This window comes from Vombatus ursinus, unplaced genomic scaffold (genome assembly GCF_900497805.2).
Source record: "Vombatus ursinus unplaced genomic scaffold, bare-nosed wombat genome assembly UNPS02014830.1, whole genome shotgun sequence".
Taxonomy (NCBI): domain Eukaryota; kingdom Metazoa; phylum Chordata; class Mammalia; order Diprotodontia; family Vombatidae; genus Vombatus; species Vombatus ursinus.
The window spans coordinates 2,808,160-2,824,941 of record NW_020954608.1 but is presented as its reverse complement, the minus strand read 5'-3'; the positions used below and the strand labels follow the sequence as shown (position 1 = coordinate 2,824,941).

The following is a 16,782-nucleotide window of genomic DNA, read 5'->3' as shown; positions in this document are numbered from 1 at the left end:
AAAAAAAAAAAAAAAAAAAAAAAAAAAAAAAAAAAAAAAAAAAAAAAAAAAAAAAAAAAAAAGAAAAAGACTGTATATAGGCAAGGCCCAATGGTAGGTCTTGGGGACAGAAAGAAAAAAAATGACAGTCCATAATCTAAAGAACACCCAACCTCTTCCAAATCACTTAACCCTTCTGAGTCTCAAGTATCTTCATCTCTTAGGTACCTCAGAGGGACCATCTTTAAGGATCTGTTTCAGGTCAAAATCTGAAGTCTATGAAACAAGGCCAAGGTCCTTTTTCAGTACAATGAATTCTATATAATAAGTTATAATTGAACGAATGTATAATTTTGAGTTGCAAAAGCTAAAATGCCAGAAAAACGGCAAACGATACTATAGTTTAAATCAGTACTAAATGTAACAAAATACTTCAGATTTAAAAGGTATAAAAATGCAGGAGAAAATAAACTGTCTAAAAAGTTTAAGCAAATTACCTGCAACACCATTCAATACGACCTTCCCCTTCACAAGTTTTTGCCCAATGATTATCTGCAAGATTTTTCATTGCAACAGCATATTCACAGAGTGTTTCTTCATCCTCACAGTGCTCTCGCCAGATCTTATCAAAATCTCCAACTAAAAAGAAAAAATTGAATATGTTACATTTGTAATGATTATATTTTAAGTGATACTCTAGGCATTTTAAAGTGATTCTAATCCAAAATACAGCTTAAGAAGTATATATTTTAAAAGCTACTTATAAAATCCAATATTTTAAGTAAATCTATAAATCAAAAAGTCTTATTAGATGTATTTTGCTTTTACAATACAAACATTTATACTCCATGAGAGGTCCAATATAAACAAAGTAAACCAATTAAGTAAAACTAACAATATAGTGACTCCACCTGAAAATATATACAACATTCCACAGTCCACCTCCCACTACTCCATTAAAAAAAAATGAACAGAAACTTATTTTCTTTCTCTCACCTCACTGAAAAAACAAATAGAAAAGATAAACAAGTTTCTTGTAACAAATATGCATAGTCAAGCAAAACATTAATTCCTTCTTTGGCTATGTACAAAAATATACATGCCATTTTCTGTACCCTAAATCCATCTCCTTGATTACAGAAAGTGGACAGTATGTTTCATCATTTCTGCTCTGGAACCATGGATGATTATTAAGTTCTTACAGCTTTCATAGTTGTATTTCTTTACAATGTTGTTACTGTAGAAATGGCTCTCACAATTCTGCTCATTTCACTCTTTATCAGTTTGTAAAATTCATCAAAACTGTCCTTTTTAATAATACATTGTTCTGGCAGTTTGTCTTCACTTCTCATCAGGCTGCACTCTGGGTTGCTTACCATGCCCAAGAAATCTCTTCACCCCTTCACCCTGAAACTCACATTTTGAAAGTATCCTTTGCCTATGCAGCCTCTCACTCAGACGGGATGGTTCCTTTGAAGGAGGATGCCCACTTCAGTCATGTTTCTATTTCTCACTGACCTGCATGCTTTGGCTACCTTCATCACTCCCCCGACACCACTCTCCTCACACCCCACCTTAGTTTCCTTTAATGCACTGTCTTACCCCATTAGAACACAAGTTTATTGAGGGCAAGTACTGTCTTTCTGTTTGTATTTGAATTCACAGTACTTAATACAATGCCTGGGCAAATAAGTACCTAATAAACAGCTTGCTGAATGACTGGTTCTTTTTTTTTTCTTTACAATACTGTTACTACTTTATAAATCTTTCTTTTGCTTCTATTCACCTCACTCTTCATCAGTTCACTTAAGTCTTTCTAATTTCTCTGAAATCATCCCCTTCATCATTTCTTATAGAATAATAGTATTTTTTCATGTCTACATGCCATAATTTGTTTAGCCATTCCCTAAATAATGGACATCTCTTCAGTTTTCAATTCTTTTTCTGTATATCTTTGTTAGTTTGTTTTACTTGAGGCTAGTAACTTCCTTAATCTATCCTTTCTCTTATGCTCCCTCCTCCCCTTTCTGTCTTGTGTACAACTAGGCTCTCTGAGGAAAAAAATTAAAAGTACCACATACTTTTAGGTTTAATGTGCATTATTAACATTTTCTCCATCACTGTCTTAAGTCTAGGTAATTAACAACAACAAAAATAAAAACTTGGTTAAAAGATATAAAACAAAGAAATTAGATTTTACTGAGAGGTAGCATGGATATATTAATTAAACAGCCTAGCATCTAAATAATTAAAGGAAAAGCTAAATAAATTAAAAAGAAATAGTAAAACCATAATAGTGGGAAAACTTCAACTTACTCCTTTCAGACTGAGATAAAGTTTAAAAACAAACAAAAATAAGTTAAGCCCCTGAATAAAATTTTAGCAAAGTATGACATTGTAACTCTCTTATCATTACTGGTTGAGAATAAAAAGGAATATAGTACATATTTCTCAGCTCTAAATGATACTTTTATTTTAAAAAATTGTTATGTATTATTAGAGCATCAAAATTATTCATTTGCATTATCAGAGCATCCTCTGAACTGCAAAAATATTAAATATATCCTCTAATAACCAAAATACAATAAAAACTATATTCAGAAAAGGGCAACTAAAGAAAGGATTCAAAAATTAATCAGAGATTGAGGAATTAGTAGGTCAAAGAACAAGCCACAGAAATAATTTCATTAAAGATAATGACAACAATGAGACAACATATAAAAATTGAGACGCAGTTAAAGCAATCCTTGGGAGGAAAACATGTATCTCTCTAAACAATTTCATTAACAAAAGAGATAAAAAACAAATGAATCGTGCATTTAATAAAAAGAAAAAACCCTAGAAAACCAACAAATTACAAAATCCCAACAAAACATCAAAATAAAAATCCTGAGAAATAAAAAAAGATTAACAAAATTAAAAGTAAAAAACATATCAAGTTGATAAATAAAATTAGCTGGCTAAAAATAGAAAATACAATAGACAAACTGTAGCTAATTTGATTACAAAAAGAAAACCAAAAAACCAGAAAAAAAAGTGATAAGAATTCACAACAAATGAAGAAATAAAGGAAATTAATTTTGACCAACTACATGCCAATAAAGGGTACCATGGTGGTACAGTGGATAGAGCACTGAGTTTTGAATTAGAAAGAATCATCTTCAGGAATTCAAATCTGACCTCGGACACTTAATAGCTATGTAACCCTGGACAAGTCATTTCACCCTGTTTGCCTCAGTTTCCTTATCCATAACATTAAGTGGAGAAAGAAAATGTAAACCACTCCAGTATCTTTGCCAAGAAAACCTCAAATGGAGTCATGAAGACTGGACACAACTGAAATGATTGAACAACAACATGCCAATAAAATGGATGAGTGAAATGGATGAATATTTACAAAATACAAAGGCCAAAATTTACAGATAATGAAAGAGAATTTAAATAACCTAATGTCAGAAAAAGAAATTCAACAACAAAAAAAATGAACTCTCAAAACACACACACACACACACACACTAGATCAGATAGATTCACAAGCAAATTCTATCAAACATTGCAAAGAACAATTAATTCCAATATTATGAACTGTTGGCAAAAAAAAATAGCAAAAGAATGCTACAAAATATTTTTCCATGATTGAAAATATAATCTTGATACCTAAACTAGGAAGAGTCAAAACAGAGAAAGAAAACTATAGAACAGTATCCTGATGAATAATGATGCAATATATAAGTAGATAGCAACATATAAAAAAGATTATATACTATAACTAAGTTGAATTTTTACTAGGAATGCAGGATGGGTTAAATATTAGGGAAATTACCAACACAATAGATAATATAATAAGAACAAAAATCATATGATTATATCAACAGCTTCATTAAAAGCTTTTGACAAAATACAACACTCATTTCCATTTTTTTAAAAGGAATAAATCTGCCTTTACTTAAGATGATAAGTTTTGTTGTTATTGTTCAGTCATGTCTGACCCTTTGTGACTCCATTTGGGGTTTTCTTGGCAAAGACACCGGTGTACTGTTTCCTTCTCCAAGGAATGAGGAAACAAATGAGGAAACTGAGACAAACAAGATTAAGTGACTTGCCCGGGGTCACGTAGCTAGTAAGTCTAAGAAGCTGGGTTTGAACTCAGGAATAGGAGTCTTCCTAACTCCAGGCCCAGCACTCTATCCAGTGCCATCTAGCTGCCCAATAGATAAGTTTTATCAGACTAAAGCAGAATCAGCATTATATATAATAGAGATATACTAGAAGCCCTTCCAATATGACCAATAGTAAAACAAGGATGTAATGGCCATGGGAGTCTACCTATCAAGAAACACAAAGTAACTAAATGAACACAACTACAAAACATTCTTTACAGAAATCATACCTAAAAGGTTAGAGGAATACTAACTGTTCATTGGTAGCCCAAACCATTAATAAAAATGACAATATCAGCTAAATCAATTTACTTATTTATTGCCATAAAATCCAAATAATCCTTTTTAGAGTGAGAAAAATAAAAACAAAATTAATCTGGAGAAACAAAAGGTTAAGAATCTGAAGGGAAATAAGGAAAAAATATGAGACAGTACCACATCTGAAACTATACAGCCAAGTAGTAATCAACAAAACTATTTGGTAAAAAAGTTAAAAAATAGAGATCAATCAGTAGAACAGATTAGCAATACTACATAGCATAGTATTTAATAAACCCAAGGACCTACCTGGGGGTAAAGGACCCATTATTTGACAGAAACTACTGGGAAAACTGGATGGTAGTCTGGCAAAAATTAGGTTTACACCAACCCCTCCCATTATATCTGAAGATAAGTTCCAAAAAGGCACTTAGATAGTGAGAGTAACTTCATAAACAAATAGGAGGAGCAAGGAAGAAATTCATAGTTATGGACACAAGAAGAGTTTATGCTCAAACAAAGGATAGAGAGGATCGGAGAAGATGAAACAGACAATTTTGATTGGACAAAATTAAAGTTTTTGCACAAAATTAATGTCATGAAAAACAGCTAACAGGGGGAAAATCTTTGCAGCAAGTTTTTCACATCCAAGAAACACAAGGAACTTATTCAAATATATAAGATCAAGGAACATTTCTCAACAGCTACATGGTCATGGCACATGAATAAGCAGTTTTTAAGGTAAGAAATGCAAGCTTTCAACAAACACAGGGAAAAATGAGCCAAACTAATAACACCAAGAGAAATGCAAATTAAAGTACCACTTTATACCCATCACATCAGCAAAAAATGAAAAAGATAAAATGGCAATCACTAGAGGGACTATGAGAAAACAAGTATATTAATGGCAATTGATCCAGCTATTTTACTGTATTGCTTTCTCCTTTCCCATCTGTCACATATATTTCAGTGCGCCTTCTATTTATGTGTGTGTGTATATACATATAAAATGTTTAACCTTAATAGCTATAAAATGTTATCATTTTAAATAAAAATTGGGAATGCTGATAAAACATTTCACTTAGCCTGCTTGCTAACAAAATTTTACAAGGTCAAATATTTGATAAATAAAATACAATTCATACTTTGCTTTTTCTCAAAATAACTCTAAGATCCCTTTTGAAAATATGGCGAGGGAAACAAAGAAGATAAACAATCTACCAACAGTCAAAATTAGTGGTAAATACAGGATATGGTTTAATTCTGACTCATATAGTCTAAAGATTAAAACTCAGCGGGCTGCAATTTACAATAAAAAACCAAGTGAAAAAGTCAGTTACAAACTCAAAATAAAAAATTCTCAAATTTAGGGGCCATTAACTCACCTAACTTTGGCATGAAGTAACATCAACTACCTGAAATATCAATCATTTAGAGAAATGCATATTAAGATGATCTCTAAGACTTGTACTTACAGCCCACAAGAATGGCAAAAATATTCTAAAATAATAAAATACAAAGTTTTCAGTGTTGTGAAGAAATTGGTGGTCTAATGTGATTAATGCAAATATTTTGCAGAACAGCATCTCAATATATAATATTAACAAAGCTTACTATTATTTTTTATATTTTTTTTCTGGCCCACAAATTCCACTGTTAGAGTTTCAATGCCAAAATATACATGGACAAAAATGACCTACAAAAATCTTTATAGTTGCTCTATTTGTAAAAATAAAATACTGGATACATACTTTCCATGACAATAGTTGGAAAAAAGTTAAATAAATTATGGTATATAAGATAATGGAATCTTATGATGCTGTAAAATATGAAGAATTACAAGGAAATACAGAAATTCCTACGTGAGGTAAATACAGAGTAAAAGCAGAACCAGAACTCTCCACACTGACGGAAAGAAAAGACAAGACAACAGGCCCAAACTACATGGCCTGGGAAAAACAGGCTTTGCTCTAGGTGCAGGTGTGGAGTTCCACTTTGAGCCGTAGGAATCCAGGCTAGGTTGTGCAGCCAGTACAGGACCTATGCAGGAGTAAGAACTTCCAAAGTGAGCTTCTGGACCAGACCAGCAAAAGGACTCCTGCTGCAGACAAAGCAGACGCTGGTGGGACCAATGCAATTCAGAAAATCTGTTTGAGTCAGACTATTCTCCCAGAGACCAAGGTGGTACAGGAGAGAGTTCTGGAGGAAATGTCTGTATGTTTGTTCTTGCTATAGTACTATGAGCATTATATATTACATAAATATGACATATGTAGATATATATATATATATAGAGAGAGAGAGAGAGAGAGAGAGAGAGAGAGAGAAATTATATAAGAGGAAGGGGAGAAGGAAGAGAGGAAAAGGAAGACGAGAAGAGAGGCCTAAAGATGGTAGAAATTCAGGAAGGACTGGAAGGAGAGACACAAGTAAATACTTTCCTTTCTTTGTTCCTTAGTTTTAGGTCAAGTTTTTCCCATTGTCTTATAGTCAGTCAGTCAAGAAGTATTTACTAAATGCCTACAATGTGCCTGGCACTGTGCTAAGCACTGAGGATTTAAAAAAAAAAAAAAAAAAAGGCAGAGGACAGTCCCTGACCTCAAAGAGTTCACAATTTAATGAGGGACACAACATGCAAATACTGTACAAACAAACTATAAATACGATAAATAGGAAATAATCAAAATAGGGAGAGTACTAGAATTTATGAGGAATTCCATTAGAAAGTGGGATTTTCTCTGAGACTTGAAGGAAGCCAGGAGGCAGAGATGAGGAAGGAGAATATACCAAGCATGGAGGACCGACAGTGAAAATTCCCAGAGCCAGTCTTGTTCATCGTATGTTTGTTTCTGCTGATACTTACATTTTTCATCTTAATTTTTAAAAGAGAAATCAAATTATTCATACTAATAAAATCAGGTATATTTTAGTCCCAGACATTCCATTTTTAGAACAGTGTTTCTACAACTCTTCCCTCTCCTTCACTTTTCACATATGATCAGCTATCAGTTGATTCTTTATCTCTGTAACATTTCACATTTGTCTTCTTCTATCTATTCCCATTACTAATCACCCAAGTAGACTACTCTAATAGCTTCCTAAAAGTTCAAGTCTATCTCCTCACCCCTTTACTCTCCTCTAGTCACCTCAAATTCATTTTTTATATTGCTGCCAGAATAATCTGTATGTACTGAACTGGTAATATCTTTCTGCTCAAAAATCTTGAGTGGTTCCTGTCAAAGAAATTTAAATTTGTTTGCCTAGAATTCAAGACCATCCTTGATCTAGCATTATAATACTATTTTGAGCTTTATCTCAATTATTCCTTTCCATCAAGGTATACTCCATCCAAATTGGCACAGCTCTTGTATTATTACATTATATCTTACAGCCCCATTAAGCAAAGTTCATGATGGCAGGGACAGGGTCTTATCGAAATTTTTCATCTCCTCCAATGTATAACATGGTGCTATGCATATATTAGGCACTTAATGTTTAATGAATTTAACTTTTAAGAAGCTATTCAGAATCATAAAATTTATCTTAATTTTGGTTTAATATGCTTCACATCAGGAAACTTACCTATGAGAAAGGCTAATTCTCTAAATTTTATATGTAGAGGCTTTTATATCAGATTTATCTTCTTAAAGTTACTAAATATAATTTAAAATAGTCTCAAATCAAATTTCAACATTTAATTTTAATCATATATAAAAATTGTAAGAGACTGAGTGGCATGGTGAATAAAAAGCTAGCCTTGTAATCAGAAGACCTGAATTCAAGTCCTCTGCCACATACTGGCTATGTGACCCTGGGCAAATCATATAACCTGCAAGTAACTCTTGGAAACTCTACAAGAATGTAAGTTGCCAAAGGTGCTGACCTGCATTGGTAAACAATGTTTCCTTTTTTGGGAATTCCCTAGACTAATGAAATGATAGGTCCTGTTCCTACCCCCATCAAAAATTGTATTCTTTAGAAGAAATATGTAATGGGATTAATACTTCTAAGTACATTTAAAATTAGCAAAGAATACACTGTCACGAACCAGGTTAATGTGTTAATTAGTTTCGCTGAAATGTTCCTTTTTTATATTTGTTCAAAGGATGGCTCTGTGGGTAGAAGAGAGGGAGATACTTACAATTGAAGGTGCTGTAAAAACAACATATTAGGTTTTTTTTCTAAGTTAGCAAGATATGTTAAAAAGGGAAGTGGTGAAGACAGAATCTGTAACTATATAGTTAAGACAAAATTTGTCAATATATATGTGTTATTTCCTCTCCTTAGAAAATGGTTTTTAAGCAAATGGAAATCTACCGTCAAAGGGTAACACATTATGATCAAAGTACCATAGGAAATGTTGAAAAACAACAGCACTTTTAGCACTTAACTTCCTACTCTAGACATTGTCTTAAAACCAATTAACCCATGAACACAGAAGTGTTGAATGCTATTCACCAAGGATTGAGAAATTAAGGACTCCAAAGAGCTTCTAATTATGTAAGTTATATCTATCAATTTTTACCATATTAGAAATAAAACTGATGTTTTAAACATTTATTAATTTAAAAATAAGCCCATTACATACCAACAAAAATAGCTTATTTTTATGAAAAATAACTTTTTCAAAACAAAAAAATAGAGTAGAGTGGCATTGTTTTACATATTTTTTGCAAATCTCTTTAATATCTGGCATAATAGAAGACAGCTGGATTCTCTTATCTGCTTCTGCATTCAATCTGTTACAATATGTTACTTCAGTTGAAGTAAATGAAGAAAATCTAGCTTTCCAAAGTCATATAGTTGGAAAAGGGAGGAATGTTTTAATAGGCAAACAATGTCTTAGTCTTATTATGAAGAGTTTTGAGGCACAATGTGTTTCTAGGACCACACTTTGAGAACTGATGCTTTAAATTTTCTTAAGCAAGTGATGCAACATTCCCCCCCCCCCCCATGACAAAGGATAGGTTAAGGTTAGGAAACACAAACTGAAATTCAGAGGTCAAATGACTTTCTAAGGATTAACAGTGATAGGTGCTGGCAGAAACAAGCCTAGATCCAACTGTTACATAGTAAGATTTCATTTTAATTCATTTATTCGTTCAACAAATATTTATTAAGTTCCTACTATATGCTTGGTACACAGGGGCAGTATAATGTAATTAGTGGACAGTCAACCTTGTAAAACAGGAAAATCTGAGTTCAAGTATTGTCTCTGGCACATCTTAGCTTTGTGACCATGTGCAGACAAATCACAGTGTCAGGGGCAACTCTCCAGGACTTAAGAGAGACACATCTGGTAGCTCTACACAGATGAAATCATTGGTCCTGGCACTATGCTAGGTTCTGGGGATACAAAGACAAAAATAAAATAGTTTCTGCCTTCAAGGAACTTGCATTCCAAGAAGGGGAACAGGTACACAAATAATATAAATGGGAGTGGGGGCAGGGAGAATTTAGGGAGATCAGGATGGCACTTGAAGTGAGGAGGTAGCACCTGAGCCAATCCTTGAAGTAAATTAGAGATCCCCTCCTATGATGTCTGCCAGACAAAGTAAAGGTTATGGTGCAGGTAGTAAAGGCTCAGAAGTATTTGCTGGAAAATGAATAGTCCAAATCCTACCTACTAGTGGCCATGGATAAAATATAATGTGCTAAAAGAAATACAATGCCAGATCTACCAAGTAGGTGTGTGCTGAATTCTTGCCAAATCCAACAGTGTTTGCATAATCCTTAGTTGTCTAATCTTCTCTTTGCAATCTGGCACAATAATAATGGCAACAAGCCTTTATCATGGCACCTACTGTGCTAAGTGCTTTACAAATTATTATTTTATTCTCACAACAACCCTTTGTGGTAGATGCTATTATCTGTTTCATTTAGCATCTGAGGAAACCAAGGCAAACTGATTAAATGACTTGCTGAAGGTTACATAACTATTAAGTGTTTGAAGCCAAATTTGAACTCAAGTCTTCCTGACTCCAGGCCCAGGGCACCATCCTCCCCCTCAGTTTCCAAGACACTGAATTTTCCTGGTTCTCTTGTTAGTCTTTTGACCATTCTTTCGATGACTCATGCTTCTTTATGCTAACTCAAGAATATTTATCTATTAAGGGTGGTTGGTTCTTAGCCCTCTGAGAAGGCATCTGCTCTTAGGGTCTTGAAATTTATGGAGGGGCCTCGAGCATCAGCCTTTCAGAGGCTTAACTTTTCACCTGAAACCTCCCCAAACACACCTTTTCCACTTAGATGCACTGCTGCCATCTCAAACTCAGCAAGGAAAAAACAAAACAAGCCCACTAAACTCTTCTCCAAAAAAAAAAAAAAAAAAAAAAAAAAAAAAAGCCTCCTTAACTATCCCATTTCTAATGGTATTACCCTCATCATTTAAATCTTCTAAATCAAAAATAATGGAATTCTCTCTGATTCTTTCCTGCTCTATATCCAACGTATCATGCTGCTCTTCAAAATGTGTTTTACATTTTTTTTCTTACCACTGCCACCAATCTGTTGCAGGTTTTTCTCACTTCTCAATGTGGGTTACTTATAATAGCCTCCTAGCTTGTCTTTGACTCAAGTCTCTCCGCTTACTCCAGATATTTAATCAGTTTTTCACTTTATTCTATAACTTATATCCAAATAGTTTAAGTTTTTTTCTGAAAGTACAAAGTTCTTAAAGCAAAAATATCACTATAATAAAATCCAACACGGTGCAGAGTTTAGCGCAAAAAAAAAAAAAAGCTTAACTTGTTCAATGAAGTTTTTTAATATCAGAATAAACATTATGCATTTTCATGTATTAATGAGACCCAAGGGCAATTACTGGGTAATATTGAGATTTCAGGCTATTTGTTTATGTAAATTTCAAGAAACAACGTATAAATTCAAGGTAGAAGAGACTGGAAACATTAAAGAAACCAGTTTCAAGACAAGATTTAGTATTAGGTAATCTGAGTTTTTAAAAAAGATGGACATTACACTTTACCTAGATTGCTAATCAACTGAGACATTTGAAAAGTAGAACGTGTGGATCCTGGAAGTGACACCCTGTTCCAAGATGAGTCTCTCCTGATTATCAAATCTTCAATAGATTCCCACTTGTCTACTCATTTTCAGCTCCTAGTTATAGCTAGGCTGTGTTAGATTTTATATAGGCCTATAGAAGTATATGATAGAGGGCTAACTATATTGCCTAAAAAGTGAAGTTACATCCTGGCAATTACATTATGAGTAAATGTAACATTTATAAAAAGAAAAAAATCAACGAAATGCAATAACTACTTAAAAGGCATTATGTATAGGCAAGTCAACAGTGACAAATCAACTTTTAAATTTTTTTTTTACTTTTACAATTTGTAATTATAAATTTAGATACTATACTAACAAAAAGAGATATTAAGAAAATGAACTGTTATGCACAATCGTTTACCAGCTTTTATGGCCACCAGTAAACAAGATGTCCTAGGACAAAACTAACTTAAACAGCCCTTTTATGGATAGTGTTCACTTAACTCTGCTGATTTAGCAAAGATGCTATCACAAAATGTAGTACTTTCTGACTTTGTATTAGAATGGGTATGATTACATCTAAAAAAAAAAGGTAGCAGAAATTAAAAGAAACAGAAACTACAGGTAATTTATTCAAGATTTTGTTGAGGTTAGGGGAATGTTACATTTGTTACATTAACTCTTTATATTCTTCCTTTGGGCCTTTTAAATACCCTGGGGGGAAAGAAATCTAGAAAACTCTTAATTAAAAGCAAATGATTTGCTACTTTAATTCCCTTAAGAAATTTTAAATCTCTGGGGGAAACTTAAATACTCTGATTTTTCTTTGAACTCTCTTCATTTTTTACTTTTCACCTCCTCTACCAATTGCTATGCTTATCTCATAGGATTATAGAATTAGACTTTGAAGGAACTTTCAGGTATCATCCAGTTCAAACTAAACCTCCTTATTTTACAGATGAAGAAACTGAGATCTAGAAGGGGAATGAATTTGCCCAATCTCACAGGTAGTAAAAGTAGATCTAGAATTTGAACACAAGTCCACCACACCCACCATACAGGACTTCACTCTCACAGCTTTATCTGCCATGAAGAATTTAATCTACCTGTAAGTATTGTTCATGAAGTACCTACCATGTGTTTTAACACTGTTAGCCAATTTACCTGCATAAAATGTGGTTCGCTCTTGCTCAGTCTCACCAGGTAGCATCATTTCCTTTCTGAACTGAGTGTATGTAACATGTAGCTCCTGAGTTTTTCTATTTTAGTTGTTTTAACACTCTTGTTTTAACCTATAGCTTTATGTGAAAAACATTTCCCATCATTAGCATTCTAAAGTATATATCTTATTCAGTATCCAATGAGCATTAAAATACTGACTAAAATATAAATGACACAAGACGTGTAAGAAAAAGTTAAGCTATAGAAAACAGCAATTGTGGTTTTAATGCCAATAGCTATTGTCATTTATATAGTCTTGAAGTGTTGATGTGGACACCCAATAAGTTCAGAAAAAGAGTTGTCAAATATAATGGAAATCATTCATGGCTTCTTTAAAAGAACAGGATTGTGGGAAAAATAATACAAAGGCACCTGAAAAAACACATGGCTCTACTTCAGTTCTCAGCTTGATGTGTACTTATCAGGCTGATCTGATTAAACAATGAAGTCTTTGTTTGCAAAGCAAAACATGCTGTTTCTTATTATAAGCATGTCTATAACTCCTGTGATACATTTAAAAGATTTTTGGTTCATGTGGTGGTCTGGATTTTAAAGTTCTATATATCAAAGATAAAAACCATCTAAATATACAGGCAGTACATGACTTACACATACCCAGCTAACAAATGTCCTTTATAAAAACTCAACAATCTTCCTCAATGCTGCTGGAAATATCCTTTCTTCCTTCTCTCTAGATCTTGCAGATCCCTGTCACTATCTGGAATCTGAGTCTGTGACAATGTGATGATACTGGACAGGAAAGGAGCAAAAAAGCGTTGGAGGGGGGGGGGGGGGGGCAGAGAAGGGAGAGAAAAAGAATCAAAAGAACACCCTAGGAACCCCCAAGGCCTCTTCTTCCCTTTGGTCCTAGGGGAAGGTAAGAGAAAAGAAACAATGAAAAAAATACTCCCCTTCACACCACTCTAGGACCTTTTAGTCTTCTTACTACATCCTCCTCATCCTCCATTAGTCCACATCAAAGCCTCTACTCTGGGTCTTTACCCCACAATCCTCTAACTCCAAGGTCAGGCTCCACTACCCCAACCCCCCTTAATCCTTTTTTATTTAGAGTCTCTGCTTCTGGCCACAGAAAATAGCCTAAGGCAGTCCTCACTGCTGCTGGCATTTACAGTAGTGGAAGATGTGTCCTTAGCAACTTAAATTGGAATTCAGAACATTCTCCAGCCACCCTCACCCCATATAAAAGTACTATAATTTTGGCACACTACTAGCTAAAAAGGATTTGGTGGGCTAGTTTAGGAGACCGAAATCCACTTATAACTGTTTCTATAGGAAAATGTTTAGCATTCCAAATATTCCAACATACTAATGAACTTTGGGAAAACTACTTGTACACAAGTTGGGAAATATCATAGTAGTCTAAAGCTCTAACATATGATAGAAAAAATTTTAAAAATGTTTAATTATATACAAAATCCAGCTACTCTTCTATAGATGTCATTAAGATTTTTATCTGTGAGTTTTCAGATCATCACGCTCACTAGGATAATTTTGTCAGACGAGACAATTGTTTAACTAAGGTTTTGTGTGTTACTAGAACAAAGTGACAAAGACATAGAAGTCCAAATAAATGGCAGAATCCAGAATCCAACAAAAATAATCAGGGAAGTCTAGAATCTTTTAGGCCTGCTAGAATTTGGACAAAAGCAGAACCAGGTCTTTCTGACTACACACAAATAGTTATAACTTTCGACTATGAACTCTAATTATCAACAAGTAGTGTTCCCATGGTTAACATTCATGTTTAAAGACGTGTTTTAACATGTGGGAACTAAGCAAGTGCAAACAGTATTTTAAGAAATCATCACAGAAGTTTAATTAGTAGCCTGTAAAATTAGTAGAACCTATTCCTTTATAAATAGGGGAAAAGTAAAATATTGGTACAAATAGAAATTCTAAACCATATACTTACCATTTATTTCCCTTCCATTAAGATGCACTTGGCTTAAATTTCTTAAATATTTTGCATAAGTTACCAAGAAAAACATATGGAAAGTATATTCACTTATTTCTTCATCTTTCCAAACAATGTAAAAAACTACAACAAATGCCATTATGTAAGTGCATTCTCCAAAGATTAAGAATGATGCAACAGTTGCTATGGCAACTACTGCTTTTATTTGAATAAATTGTGGGTTGAGGATAAAACATCCTTTCAAAAACGAAATTTCTACATTTTAACTATGCCAGTAAGACTCTTTCCTAGTGCCACCTATTAAAACACTATGGGACAATCTTTTGCTACAACAGATTATTTTATAAGGCCCGAGTTCTTAAGAAAAGGAGACTAGTTTCAAATTTGTCAAGTTTTATCTACAAGATGAATTTATGGTTGGAGAAATAAAATGTTACAGCCACAAAAAGGAACAAGGATACTTAATTTTAAGTTTCCACACTTAACTAGGTTTATATATATTAAACTTTTGATAAGATAATAACTAAATATAAGATATATACCACAGTATTATACAAATACTCTAACTTGTTATACTGTAGGCAAACTAAAAATAATAAGGCATATAGAAGTGGGAAGGGAACCATCATTCTGCTAGAGATGAAATTCACTCTAAGATAATTGCTTCCTAATCAAAGGAAGGAAAAACAATAACATTTTTAGTTACCATTGAAAATATCTTAATAGTTGCTTACAAGGAAAACCGAGATTTTAAGAGCACAGTCATCTATCTCCCTGTTTGCCCACCTATATTTTAAGACTCCAATGATATTTATTCCTTTTTATTAATTTCCCTCAAACATAAATAAAAGTTAATAAGGTTCTCCAATTAGCTCCCACCACTCTGAAAGGAGCTACTTATCCACCCTCGATTGTGGGACAGTGGCCTCTCAGACACAACCGACAGAAAAGATTCTGATATTAATGACACTGATAAGGGGATTCATCAGTATCAAAAACTAATTATTTGTACAACTCCCTATCCTTCCCTGACTGCTCCCCTCTCTCCAAGTCAAACACATTTTAATTCGGGAAGAACTGGGGTAAAAGAGGGGGAGGGGGAGGATGATTTTGGAATCCGCTTTTAAAGAACACCACACCCACGCAGCAAAAAGGCCTGCTGAGTTCGCAGCCCCCCCAAAGCCAGAGACCCTGTAATTTCGGGGTGTGAGAGGTAGGAAATAGGGGCCAAGCGGAAAAAAGAGGGCCGTGACAGTAAAGTGATGAGGGGGCAACTTTCGTCCTCCTGGTGATAACGGTTTTTACCTGGTCTTTTCCCTCAATTTTGTTCTTCGCCCCACCTTTTCAAGTACTTTTTATTCATAGCCCCTCCCCCCACCTCCAGAGGTGGGGGGGGGGGCTTTCCAACAGTGACCTCAGCGATCCTGACCTGGGGATGGGGTGGAAGCGATGGGGAAGGCACTTCTTTTCTTTCAGCCACCCCCCTTTTCCCATTGCCAGTGTCCCCCCTCCCCGAGTTCTTCTGAGACCGGGGGGGGGCAGGGAGGCGAGGCGGTGCAGAGGTTGGGGGCTGGGGAGGAGGCGAGCAGTGATTTAGGGGGGTTGAAAGGGAAGGTAACGACGGTCAACCCCGCCCCCCCCAGCTGTTTACCTTCGCGGTACTTCTTGCGGAGCCGCCGGTGGACGCTCTTCACCAGCCCGGAGAGCTTCTCCTGCTCCAGCTTCCGCTCCTGCTCCCGAGGCGGCTGGCCGCCCGGGGGCCCGGCCCCCTGCCCGCGAGCGGCGCTCCGGCCCCCGGCCCCGGGCTCCATGTCCCTGCCACTGCCACTGCCGCTGCCGCTGCCGCCGCCGCAGCCGCCCGCTGCTCGGGCCCCAGCAGACACTCGCACGGCGCAGCGAAGCAGCGGAGGAGGCAGCAGAGGGAGAAGGGGGAAGAAGGCGGAGGAGGAGCAAAAGCAAAGACAGTCCTTCTCCGCCCCCGCGGCACCCGAACCAAACGCACGACGTGATTGGTGAGATTTGGAGGGCTGGGCGGAAACGGAAGGGACCAAAGGCCAATCATCAAGCAGCCCCGGCGGCGGACTTGGGTTATTTGGGAAGGCTAGCAGCTGGAAGGGGCGGGGCTGGGGGTTGGGAGCGCTAGGCCCAAGCTCCGAGCTCCTTTCCTATCCTCCCCCCATTTTGCCTCGCTCCAACCTACCCGATCGGGAGCGCATGCGC

At 35.5% G+C, this 16,782-nt stretch overlaps 1 protein-coding gene across 1 annotated transcript in view; it reads right to left on the bottom strand.

The window, feature by feature from the left end:
* The window catches only part of BMT2 (base methyltransferase of 25S rRNA 2 homolog), a 59,993-nt gene extending 43,620 nt beyond the window's left edge, over positions 1-16,373 (bottom strand). The window contains exons 1-2 of the mRNA XM_027838863.1: positions 16,214-16,373; positions 477-618 (exon numbers count right to left, since the gene is read on the bottom strand). Of these exons, the coding sequence (XP_027694664.1) occupies positions 477-618; positions 16,214-16,373 (302 nt within the window). The remainder of the gene's footprint in view (positions 1-476; positions 619-16,213) is intronic.
* Positions 16,374-16,782: the final 409 nt, after the last annotated feature.